At 36.0% G+C, this 13,894-nt stretch overlaps 1 protein-coding gene across 1 annotated transcript in view; it reads right to left on the bottom strand.

Annotated features, from left to right (window-relative positions):
• Positions 1-13,894, bottom strand: part of WNK3 (WNK lysine deficient protein kinase 3) — a 146,310-nt gene that overhangs the window by 86,541 nt on the left and 45,875 nt on the right. Inside the window, exons 6-10 of the mRNA XM_012663979.1 lie at positions 13,053-13,141; positions 9,184-9,403; positions 3,060-3,354; positions 2,119-2,312; positions 1,871-2,020 (exon numbers count right to left, since the gene is read on the bottom strand). Of these exons, the coding sequence (XP_012519433.1) occupies positions 1,871-2,020; positions 2,119-2,312; positions 3,060-3,354; positions 9,184-9,403; positions 13,053-13,141 (948 nt within the window). The remainder of the gene's footprint in view (positions 1-1,870; positions 2,021-2,118; positions 2,313-3,059; positions 3,355-9,183; positions 9,404-13,052; positions 13,142-13,894) is intronic.

Genomic DNA, 13,894 nt, shown 5'->3' with positions numbered 1-13,894 from the left:
AAATTATAAATGCATATACTATGCCCATTTTAATGGGACTGTCCCAGACAGATTGATAGATAAAATAATGCTATGCTCTAAAAATCTCAGCAAGTTATCAAAAAGGTGCTAAGTATAGCATTAGTCCTATAAAAATCCCAATAACATGAATAAATGCTAGTTAAATGCACTAAGGGGCTGAGACCAGTCACAGCAATATACTGCTCATGGCACTTACCACATAACTCATTCGAACCCTGGCAGAGATTCAAAGTATTTGAATCTGATACTTTCACACACCCAATAGTGGGAGTCCCAAGAGAAAGTACAAAGGATTTCAATATCATAGCTAAAATGAATGTAGACATTCCCTCAAGAAGGGAGGAGAAGAGTTGGTAGAAATAAATATAGATTGGCTGCAATAATTTCCTAGAACTTGGGCGACCATGCTCACAAAAAGACCAAAATGGTCAAGGTGCTTATGTGGTTTCTACATAGTATATGAAAGGCAGGCTATAAAAAATAGTATGCATATAATATATATATGCACTTATAAACAAAATTATATATGTGTACATAGAAAAAAAGACAAATCTAGAAGTTATACCTCGAACATAAACAATAAGTTATCTCTAGCTGGAGAGATAACACGTGATTTTCACTTTCTTCTTTATAACTTTATGGCCTTTATTTTTAAATAAGCAAATAACACTTTCATTTTTAAATTTTTTTTTTAAATTTCTGAAACACAGTTTAAAATACACATACCTATATACTTGTGTGGTTGAACCTAAGTTAAATTTAAGCACCCATTCAATGCACTTTGCATTATAGGCTTAGAAAGAGACATATCAAACTGCAATGAGCTCAATTATAGATATATACCATATCACTTATCAACACTAGCCAAATACCAGGCACCTTCAATTCTATCAGACCAAATCTATCCCCAGCAGATTTTAAATGCATCTGGCATTTGTCAAGTACGTGTATGCTTTCCCCTACAATACTGAGCTCCTTGAGGGCAAGAATCATATTTTATTTTACTTCATATCCCCAGAAGGTGGTGGTAGTCATTAAAAGTTTGCTGATGAACTATGACTGACTATATACCAATCTCTTAAAGATGTACCAACTGCTAGCTAAACCAGGCATTCTCTGTTTAGCTGCATTCTAAACTACAGCATGCTAGCTAAACAGAGAATGTCCAGGAGCTTGAACTATCTCACTCCCAGAGAGGGAAAGCACACATAGGGTATGATTGGTGGGGGCTAAGGGGAGAAACAGGGTGATGACAAAGAAGAGCCCAACCATATGTCCAGAGTCCATAACCTAGGGAACCAGGACACAGTCTTGATATATGAACTCACACAAAGACTGTTTACTCATTGTCAGAATTGAATAATGCTGACTTTAGGAGTCTGAAAGACAAAAACACTTACTTCTCCCACAGAAATAAACATGAACCCAAACAAGTCAAGAATTTAGATGAACATACTAAAAATTATGAAAGTCTATGAAATACTATTTCTAATTAACTGCAATAGACATCCCTCCACATTCAAACCAGGCTGGAAAGTTCAATACAAAGAACAAACCATCATTACCAAGAGGAAGAGAACAGAGCCCTAAATAAATCGTTTGTCCATATATACTGAGTTCTCTGTTTCTTCTCCAATTATACAAGCAGTGTCTCAAGATTCTAGTTATACAATATTAGGCACATCCTCAAGAGCATTGTCTTAGGTGAAGGAAAACATAAAAAACTTAGCTTTCAATGACCTTTATCTAAACTATGCTGAATTTATGAAAGAGAACCTTTGCCTGTCAGAAAATAAAGGCAGTGTTAAATTTGTTTAAATGAATACAGAGCCTCTAAAATGTGTCCTACCTTTATCTGTGAGACCTTCTGGACAGTTAATGGGGAAACTTGGGGTTGTGAAACAACTGTAGGTCCAAGGACATGTACAGGCAAAACAGTGGACTGACCTTGAACCAAAGGCAAAATATGGGGCTGAGTCAGCTTTGGCTGCTTCTGCAACTGTTAAATAAGAAAAAAAAAAAGATTAAAGATAAACTCCCCCATTTACAGTAAATATACTGACTGCACATTTAAAAATAAATAACAGTTCACCTCACCCCTGAAATTTGCTGGTAATGTCCTACTAGTTGCTGAGATGGGTAAATTTTCCCTGGAACATTCATTTCGGCTTGTGGGATGTTAGAAACCATTTGAGAGCTCGTCGTCTGGTTTGAGGAATAGGCTATACTGGGCTGACTGGAAGTATCCGAATGTATAACTGATCCAGCTCCTGCCTCAGACAAATTGTCACCTATAACAAAGAAAATAAGCAACAGGTAGAAGGGAAAACTCGAAGCACAATGTCCAAATGGTATAGGTAATGATAAGTGTTTCTTTAATGGTTTTTTTTTTACTCTGACAACCCACAACAGCTTCAAATAAAATATGAATACTGTAGAATTAATCAAAAAACATCGTGCAATGAAATGTTGACATTGTGGTATAGCTAAAATTCTCTCAGTAAAGCAAACCTAAAAACAAAGAATCATATAAAAATCAACTCCACAGCTACTCGGGAGGCTGAGGCAGGAGGATCGCTTGAGCACAGGAGTCTGAGGTTGCTGTGAGCTAGGCTGACGCCACGGCACTCTAGCCCAGGCAAGAGAGTGCGACTCTGCCTCAAAAAAAAAAAAAAAAAAAAAAAGATTCATGTTAGACCCTCAAGAATGTTAAGTCATTTTATTTATTCCCTAAATAAAATCAGATGCTAGATTATAATTCTTATGCAACTAGCACCTTAGACAAGTCACTTAACAAAACAGTTTCTTAATTTTAAAATAAAGCAACTAGCTCTCCTATTTCAGGGGTTTTGTAAAACCCTTGCTGAAATGATAGATAATAGAATGCTTTGAAAAACACAAAAGTGCTATTTAAAAATAAGGGAATACATAAAAAGAAAAAAAAAATAGGGCATTGACCACTGCCCCCTCCCAAAAAAATAAAGATTATAGAATACAGTTGCATATTGGTTTGCTTTTACAAATTATAATGGTGTTACCTGTAACTGAGGAGCAGTGCTGCTGTGGTTTTCTTTGTAGAAGCTGTTGTCGAACATGTTGATCAACTTCAGTTTCCTCACATTCAGCCCCAGCCTGCTGAGCAGGAGCAGGGGGCAAAGTTGTATTCTGGTGCTGAGGGACTACATTCCCCATAGACTTGCACTGGGAATCCCTGCGTTCTTCCAAACAGCCAGCAGGTTTCTTCTCCCTCGTCTTCTTTATCAGGGTCACCCGGTCTCTAATGGATTTAGCAACGGCTTTGGAATCACTTTCATGGAAGAATCCAGACTTTACCTACAAACAAAACATACATAATAAGCAAACTACTTCTTTAACATTTAAAATGTTAACTTTTATTTTACTAGTAGAGTTATTTTATGCCCCCAAATTCCAAACACTATTAAATAACAGTTAATTTGTTTCTATAGTCTCCCTTAATCAAAGACAAACATAAATGCCAAAGACTTTAATTGGCATGAGAAAATCAATAGTTTTAGCAAGCATTGTTAAAATGATTCTGGCTTTAAACAAAAACAAAAAAAACTTGATGTTTCAGTACATGCAGCCTTATTACAGGTAATTTATGACTGCCATTAAGGTTTGTAGAAGATTAAAAAGGTTTCCTCATTCAGCAACATTAAGTGTCTATAATGTGCCCAGTACTGGACAAGAAAGAAATACAGGTGACTAAGTTGGTCCTTTGTATGTCCTGTATGAACACACAATTTGGTTGTGTGAGATGGCCATAAACTTAAAATGAGGTAGAAATGAGCTGCTGCAATAGCCCTAAAGTAGGAGCATATGCCTCTCTGGAGGGAATAGAGAAAGTGTCACAGCAGAAGGTAAATTCTGACCCGGATTAAAGCCAAAAAAGAAACTTTCAGGCTATTGAGGGAGGTGCAGATAAAATCCGGAGTGGAGACCAACATTTTAGGCAGAGGGAAGTATGCTCATAGCAAAGTACTACATCTTACTAGACATTAGAAGAGTGAGAAAAGGAAAGTGTTCTGCCTTGTCTCAGAAGTAGGGCTGAGCATCAGAGAAGCTCACTTGAGGTATCATGACATATCATTTTCAGTCCCACAATCTGCTTTTTAAAGAATGTATTGGAGGTCTGCAGACTCTGGGAAATTTCATGGTAGTTGAAAGATGATTAAAATGTTAAATGGGGCACAGATATTTAATTCTGCTCCCTCCTAAGGCTCAAAAAAGAAAACCCCATAGTAAATGGATTTTTAAGTTATAAACCCACAATGACAGGGCGAACAAGAGAAAGACAACAGCAATAAGATTTTGGACACCTTAGAATATGGAAAATAAATAAGACAAGTAATAATTGACCTGCCAGACCTGAGAAAGGTAAACAAAGGAAAACGGAGAATCATTCCCACGTATACTGAAGAATACTCATAAGGCACAGGAACTGGCAATACTAGGTACTTCCAGAACTGAGGGTGAAGTCAAAAGAGATGGCTAAATAAGGAAGAGTAAGTGAAAGGGTTTCAAGAAGCAGTTACTTAGGTCCCTGCATCCCACCCTCCATTCCACACCTTTGGGTGATTGCTTCTCCCCTACCCCACAAGTCTGTGACCATATGCAGCTGAATGCCAAATGCAGAAACGCCCAACCTTCTTTCCTACTTGGCTACCAAAATACCAGTAACCGAACCTTTATCCTCCAAGAAATAGATTGAAAGATGCTTCTCTAAGGAATCTAACCAACCCAAGATGAAAGACTTATAAATTCTGGTATCAGAGATTCCCCAATTAACAGACCACCCAGATACCCTATAGTAAATGTTAAAGTTAATAAGTCCTATACAGGCAATCACACCAACCATCAGCTTATTAGTCCTGTGGTAGGCAAAATTATGGCCCCTCAAAGATGTCCCCTCTTAGTCATCAAACCTGTGAATATGATGAGATATCACACCCATCATTGTGTTTGCTATATAGCACAGTTGCCCTTAAGCTAGGGAGATTATCTGGGTAAATCTTTTACCAGTTGATGATATTAGAAGGATTCAGCATGCCATTGCTGGCTCTGAAGATGAGTGGAGGCACATGAAAGGACTGAAGAGCAGCCTCTAAGAGCTGAAAGTGGCCCCCTGGCTAACAACCAGCAAAAAAACCAGGGACCTCAGTCTTACAAGTATGTGGAATTGAATTCTGCCAACAACCTGGGTAAGTCTGAAAGCAGATTCCCCCCAGAGCTTCTAGATAAGAGCCCAGACCAGCCAACACCTTGATTTTGGCATTGTGAGATCCTAAGCAGAGAATCCAGCCAAGCCCACCAGGACTCTGACCTACAGGACTGTGAAATAATAAATGGGTATTGTTTTAAGCAACTAAATTTGTTGTAGTTTGTTACACAGCAATAGAAAACTAATAGTCTCCTACTATTAATCATGAGCAGACAGCCAAGAATTACCAGAAATATGAGAAAAGCCTCTAACAAGAAGACAGAACACAAACCAGCAAAGGAAAACAACAACAACTTGGAGGAAACAGACTATGCAGGGAGAAACAATGTCGAAAACACTAACTTTAGAAAGATGAGACTAATATTGTATCTACAAAACAAAGAACAAGAAGTTTACTCTAAAAAAGGAATGGATGAAAAATGAAAACAGACTCTTGAAATTCAAAACATGATACCAGAAATGAAAATCTCAATAGAAGGGTTAGGAAGTAAAGGTGATAATATCTGCCAGAAAGGGGATTAAATAGACAAAGAAGTGGAAAATAGAAAAGAACACTGGAGAACCAATCCAAGAGGCCCCAAATCCAAATAATACCAATTCCAGAAAGGGAAAACAAAGAAGTGATCAACAAAATACTTCAAGAAATTTCCCAGAAACTAAAGGATATGAATTGACAGATTGAAAGGGTCCACTGAGTATCCAAAACAGTGGATGGAATATAGACCCAAATCAAGATACATCACTGGCAGAAGCAATGAAGGTGAAGATTAAAGAAGGTTAGTGTTCCTCCTTCAGTTCCAGTCCTTTGAGCCACTTTAAGTCATTGAGTTTGAGAAGCTGTTCCATTTCTTTACCTAGGAATTATTATTTATCTTTTATATTATTCCTCTCATCTCATTACTTTATTCTTTAGTGAAACAAAAAGGAGAAATGTTCATATACTCTTACAAAGACCAGAGAAAGCAGTAGGGGAGAAGTATCCTCTCATACTTGGCATCCTGGTTTTGACCAGTATCTTGACGGCATCTGCTTCATCCTCCTATCCTCAGGCTCTCGGGAATGACTTTGCATTTTACGGGTATCGTCTTTGAGCTCAGCTTGGAATTTTACAAAAGTATGAGTGCTCTTTCTATAACACTTTTTAGTAGAGTTAAAGATAATCCTGATTAAAGACGGACTTCATTTAACACCGCCGATAAAACGGTGCCATAAAACAGTGATCTAGGCGTACTCCTGTCCCCCGTGGAATTAGTATTAAATTGTGGCCTCAGGTTCTTAATTATTTTCGTGATTCATTACAAGACTTAAATGGCATGGGTATGGATTTGTTTGCTTGTTTTAACCAACTTACTCCAAATTACTTTTGGAAGTAGTACATATGAAAGTGGTATGTAATTTACACATCTTTCTTACAGGGTGATAAGCTTTTTGAGGCTGTCAGAGTCTGTTTTATCCTTCTATAAGAGTACCCAACACAGTGGTTTGCACCTGATAGGTACTTAATAAATGTGCTGAATATGAAAAAAATACCATCAAATGCACTTCCCAGTTACATTCTGCCAAGTTATAAAATAATCACAAAAAGTTTGCAATTGCAAAAAAATGTGTTAGTAATGCAATAATATTTTAAGCTTTAAAATTTTAAATACTTAACTCCTATGTGTACTTTGAGGAATCTAAACATATTTTATGACATATCTTATTATTTTTTAAGTGAGTACCTCAGGAAATGTATTTAGCTTCCAAACACTGTGTTTTAGGGATAGTGTCCTAAGAATTCTTTGTTATTTTCAAGTTTACGATTAGGCTTTAACTTGCAGTTCTGAACAGTAGGATAAACATTATCCTCTATCTACTCCACTATTACAGAAATTTGCAGAATTCTTTATCTTGAAAGGTTCACCAGTATCTCACAATACATATATTTCCATAGGAGAATATTCCATTATCTCCTATCATAATTTGATCAAAATCAGGTTCTTCTCTTGGCCTCTTAGAATTAACATTCTTTACCATTAGTTTCATTGACTATAATTCTTAGCTCGCAGCTTCTGTCACTTGAGCAGAATGATAACCACCTCTGAGCATCCTATCTCACTGTCAGACAGTTACTCGAAAGAGACTTTATTTTAATTGAATTGAAATTCCCTTTTCCTCAATTTAACTTTCTTTAATCAGCCATACTAAAAAGAAAATAGGTAAGCCCTGCTGTTCTTCAGTGAAACTAATCTCTTAGAGGTCGGACTTTGTTTTTTAATGCAGAGCCCAAACATGTAGGAATCCAGTATGCCATTTGATAGAAGTTGGATAGCCCTGATATGAGTTTATGTAAAGGAGATAATATATTGGGCGGTAAATACTTTAAACCACTTCATTAAAAAGATTAAATGACTGTAAAGAGAAAGACTTGCATAAGCTTTCAGTGATCTTTGGATACATACACAATAAAAATCCTTAAATACATAAAAAAAAGGGATACATCATTGAAGTTTTAGAAGACTGAGGAGAAAGAGAAGATATTACAAGCTTCCAGAGTGGAAAGCAATGAGTCACATTCAAAAGATCAGGAATCAGAATGACTCTGGACTTCTCAACAGCAATACTGAAAGGTAGAAGAGCATGGAGCAATGACTCCAGATTTATAAAAAAAATTGTCAACCTAAAATGCTGTAGCCAGCCAAATGATTGATTAAATACAAAGATACAAAAAAGGCATTTTCATACATGCAAGTCTCAAAGAATTTATCTTCCATGGGCCTTTTCATAAGAAACTAGCATAGCAAGTGTGCCACTGAAATAAAATGATAAGCCAAGAAAGAGAAATACATGAGATTTAGGAAATATGAAATTCAAAACAGCAGTGAATGAAGTCTAGGAAGAGAAGTCTAGGAAGATAATAAAGGGAAATACCAGGGTGGTAGCTGTACATCAGATGCCCAAAGTAATCATTCTACATTAGAACAATGTAACCAAACCAGAAAAACAGACATGTTAAAGGCTATCATCTCCAAGATCCCCACTGTCATTGTCCCATCTTTCTTTTTAACTTAAGACCAGAATGCCCAGGTGAGCCTGGCTCAGATGGTCTGTACTGCCTGGTCTTGACCACATGCTGCTGCAGCTCCTGCATGCCCCTCCCATCAGCACTGCACTTGCCTGGAGCAGGTGTGGACATGCGTTTCACCCCACAGAAGTTACCTGCTGTGATCTACTATTGAGGGTTGGGGCTGGTCACAGGGAGATGAGAAAGGAAGAGTCAGAGAGGCCCACTCCCTGTCAAACTACGTGGTTACCAGACAACTAATTTTTGGTCTGCACAATAGCCTTAGCGGTCCCCTGACTGTGCTGAGCCATGGGTTTATTTCGCTGGACTCACTCATGACCTTACCCTCTGACTTCTTCAGAAAGCGGCTCTTATAAACTCTTAGGGAAACTGAAGGCAGACTGTGACCAAGAGATTCTCTTCAGCTTATCCCCTCCTGGGATTCTTCACCTAATCATACCAACATCGCCCCTTCCATAACCAGCTAGGTGTGTGCTTGTCATTTAGGACTTCAAAACAAAACAATATATTACTTAGGTAAACTGTAATGAAAAGCAAAGCAAAGAAATGAGTAACGCAGAAGTCAGGGTAGATATTACTTGTGGTGATGAGGCAGGAAAATGCAACTGGGAGGGGCACATGGGTGGCTTCTAAGGTATTGGTCATGTTCTATTTCTCAACAAAGGTAGTGTTTTATTATTCTTTATACTGTGCATACAAATTTAATATGCTGTTATAGAGAAAACATTTCACAGTAATATAACAATTTAAATTTTTTAAAAAGGAGAAAATGAGAGGAAAGAAAGCAATGAGAAGGAGAAAGGAATCAATCTTGATACTATAAGGGGCAGGGGGAACAAGTGTAGGATTTACTTACCATTTCATATGCCACTTCCTCAGGTGTATCTGTTTCTAAATTGAAACTGAATTCAATAGCTTCATTGTCTTTGTGTTTGCCTTTCAATTTTTTAGGGTCTTCAACCCAGAGTCGTAAAGCCAAGGATGAATTTGAGCAATCATCATCATCTGCTAACTCCACCCTCAGTCCTGTATCCTCAGCAAAAAATGCGTGGTTTAGTAGGTCCCTGATAGACAACCTAATAAGCAAAATACATATCTCATTATCAATTATTCCAATCATAGCCAAGATGTAGATCCTCTAATTAACAAAAATTAATTGTATCAATGCAACAACCTCATTTTAAATTTCCTATTAATTAAATCATTATCTGCCTGGTTATAAAAACCAAACCTTATACTTCACTTATTACCAGGGATGCAAAGAAATCCCAACTAACATGCTTATATAATGATCTTAATTCAAGATTATTACCAGTAATATATCTAGATAACGAAGTTTAAGATACTTAAAAGTATGCCTAGAGAAAACTGGAGATGTACTACAGTACATGTTCGATGGATTGATTAGCTTCCCTAAGCCACTTGCTTAAGTTACTCAGACTCGGACAACAGATTCTCAGCAGAGGAAACTAAAAACTCTTGCATATATATAAACTCTAAAATAAATTAGAAATTCTAACTCTTTTATAAATGTTATAAATGGAAGTCATTGACTCCATTAACAATAATCTAGTCAGTATACTTTACTCTTTAGAGAATGCCATGGGTAAAGCTAATGTGGTTTGGCAAAGTCCAGTGGTTTTCTTAAAGTATTTAACTCTGGTTTTAGGCCAGAATATATAATGGATACAACTCTAGCCTAATATCAGGGATTAACCATCTCTGAAGAGAAACAATGGACATGGCTGCAAAGGATCCTTTTACAAGGGAGGGAAGTTAATTTACTTTTACAAATTTTTGAAACAGATATATAATATTTAATCTATCTGTATTACAGGCTAGGGAGAGCTGAAACTGATGTATTCCATAATGCCTACATAGAGAGCCCCTCCTGTAATACTTAAACAGAAAAAGCATATAGACAGCATGTTATCCTCCAAGTTGAGGATTTTCAACCCTCTACATTTCTAGTGATTGAGAGACAAATATTTAACTAAGACTGTCATAAAAATAACAAGCTTGCTAAAGTGAGATGCATTTAAGAAGGCACAACCGAGTTCAGCCCTCGGCCTCTCAATGAAAATTTTCTCTAAGTATTTTTACTGACAAATAATTGTAACAAGAATTATAACAATAGCAGAAAATACTATTTATTGACTACCTATTATTGTTAGGTATTTTATATATTATACATTCATTATCCTTTTAGTCATCAAAATAATATCTGTTTCGAGGCTGGGCGCGGTGGCTCACGCCTGTAATCCTAGCACTTTGGGAGGCTGAGGCGGGCGGATTGTTTGAGCTCAGGAGTTCGAGACCAGCCTGAGCAAGAGTGAGACCCCGTCTCTACTAAAAATAGAAAGAAATTAGCTGGACAACTAAAAACATATAGAAAAAATTAGCCGGGCATGGTGGTGCATGCTTATAGTCCCAGCTACTCGGGAGGCTGAGGCAGGAGGATCACTTGAGCCCAGGAGTTTGAGGTTGCTGTGAGCTAGGCTGACGCCACAGCACTCTAGCCCGGGAAACAGAGTGAGACTCTGTCTCAAAAAAAAAAAAATCTGTTTTGAATGGTACAATGGACATTGGAGACTCAGAAGCGGGGAGGATGGAAGGGGAGTGACGGAAGAAAAACTACATATTGGGCGCAATGTATACTATTCAGGCAACAGGTACACTAAAAACCCAGACGTCACCACTACACAATTCATCATGTAATCAAAAACCACTTGTACCTCTAAATCTATTGAAATAAAAATAAACTAAATACATAATGATGTATACTTTTAAAAAAATCAACAAAATAATATCTGTTTTGAAGAACTAAGTAATTTGCTCAAGATCACACTGCTAAGTGTCAGTCCAGATTTGATTCTTAATCTGATGTTTAATCCTGTGCTTTTTCCAATACACTAATATGCCATCAATCCTTTTGAATATTTCAATGTTCTTTGGTAACAGATCATAATTAAAAGGCTGTACAAACAACAATCAGAATCCAAACTAAAACAGCTGCTTCTACATAGCATTTTTAGCCTCATTTTAAAAAGCATGCCTAAACTCCTATAACTCAACAACAATAAAAACGACAACAGAAACAAAACAATTAAAAATAGGCAAAGGACTTGAATAGATATTTCTCCAAAGATATACAAATGGCCAATAAGTATATGAAAAGGTATTCTATATCATTAGGGAAATGCAAATCAAAACCACAATAAGATACCACTTCATACCAATTAGGATGGCTAATATCAAAAAACAGCAAATAACAAGTGTTGGTGAGGATGTTGAGAAATTAGAACCTTTGTAACCTGCTGTCAGGAATGACAAATAGTATAGCTACTGTGGAAAAAGTTCGGTGGTTCTTCAAAAAATTAAATATATTACCATATGACCCAGCAATTCCATTCCTAGGTATATACCCCGCAAAGAATTGAAAGCAGGGACTCAAACAGATACTTGTACACCAATATACATGCAACATTATTCACAAAAGCCAAAAGGTGGAAGTAAGGAAGTAACCCAAGTGTCCATCAACAGGTGAATGGGTAAACAAAATGTGGTATATACGTACAATGGAATATTATTCAGCCGTAAAAAGGAAATTGATACATGCTACAACCTGGATCAACCTTGAAAATGCTATGATAAATGAAATAAGCCAACCACAAAAGGACAAATATTGTTTGACTCCACTTACATGAGGTACCTAAAATAGGCAAATTCATAAAGATAGAAAGTAGAATAAGATTACCAGGGACTGGAGGGAAGAAGAGATGGGAGTTATTTTTTAATGGGTACAGAGTTCCTGTCTAGAATGATGAAAAAATCCTGGAGATAAATAGTGGTAACAGTTACACAACGATATGAATGTAGTTAATGCCACTGAATTGTATACTTAAAAATAGCTACTGTGGTAAGTAAAGCTTAGGTTGTGCATATTGCACCAAAATTTTTTTTTAAAAAATACCTAGATGTAGCCTGTTTGTACAAACACGAAGAATGTTTTGTAAAAAAAAAAGCTATAATTAAACAGGCCTTACCTCTGTGGCTTTACATATTCTCAGATATACAACACTAAACCTAAATAGGAAACTAATATTAATAAAAACAGGGAGGGTCAATGAAATGCTGGTGGAAATAATTTCTACAAAAGATAAGTCACCTTTATTAATCATCATCAATAAGGAGGTAAAAACCAAAACATGACCTCACCAATTTAAGTCGGTAATTGTCCAAAGCTCAAATTAAAGGGAAGTGAAAGCTAAGACTAAAGGGAGTTGTCCATAGACAAACACGAATTATGACATAAATAAATCTAGAATACTATTTCTTGAACAAAAATATCCATATTAGCTTTATCATGACACAAAGATGTATGATCGAATAAAAAATATCTGTCTACTCTCATCTGTTAGAAGCAAGTTAACTTGTGAGGGCCTACTGACTGTTAGTTAAGCTGACCGCTGAAAGTAATAAAAGCATGTTACAACACACATACACAAATACAACCCAAATGTTGGTTCAAGAAAAATTCAGCACATGATATCAAAGTCTAAAAGGGCAAATAACATGTACTGATACACTTAATTCTAGACAGTATGGTTTAGCTTGCACTCAAAAATCATACCTAGCATGATTGAAAGGTCAGAAAATGACCCACTGCAAGATAAAAGAAAAATGCATCCATCAGTTATGTCATTTCACTACACTTGCACCCACCTTTCAGATTTGTTTTGACGAATACATCCCTCAATAATTTCTTTCACTTCAGGATCAGTGACTTTATTGAAGCTGGCTGGTTTTATGCCCTGGTAGAAGAAAAGTGGTTTCTAGTTACATATTAAGCATTGAAAGGCCAACTCAACATGATATGTATTAAACATTTTTAATCACTAAACTGTATTTAAGTTTTAAAGAAGATAAATATATACATGCAGTATATGTTTTGTAACTTTTCTGACAAGGATTTTGTCATAGTTCTACAAATAACAGTAAAAAATTGTAAAATAATCTAAATCTCCAAAAATAGAGGCAAATTACACACATTATGTTATATATATATGATAATATTATTCAGAAACTAAAAATCTCCTCAGAGTAATGAATGACATGGGGAATTGTCATAATGTAATATTAAGTAGGGAAAAAAGTAGGATCTCAAAATGTACATATAGTATAATCCCAATTAACAAAACATAATAAATAAGTATTTTTTGGAATCAGAAATAATGTTTTTAAAACTTTTGAAAATTCAAAATAAGAGCTTCTCTATTTCAAATGTACCAATTCAATATATTTAAAAGTCTTCAAGAATGGCTAGAAGCAATGAGCTATCACTAGATATGTATGTATATACACATATCTATGTATTATGAAAATATATACATATAAAAAACTTTTGAGAAATCTATATTATTTTTATCTCTAAGCAATAGTAAAATATTGAGAGAACCTACCTCAAACTAATTATCAGGTTCTAGAAATTCAATAAGAAATAAATGAGGTCCAGACAAATTCAAAATGTTCCTGTGATAACTGTGTCAGCTGCCTGAATTTATTTA

Source organism: Propithecus coquereli, unplaced genomic scaffold (assembly GCF_000956105.1).
Source record: "Propithecus coquereli isolate 6110/MARCELLA unplaced genomic scaffold, Pcoq_1.0 Scaffold849, whole genome shotgun sequence".
Classification (NCBI taxonomy): domain Eukaryota; kingdom Metazoa; phylum Chordata; class Mammalia; order Primates; family Indriidae; genus Propithecus; species Propithecus coquereli.
Note: the sequence above shows the minus strand (reverse complement) of the source record. Positions and strands in the feature narration are given on the sequence as shown.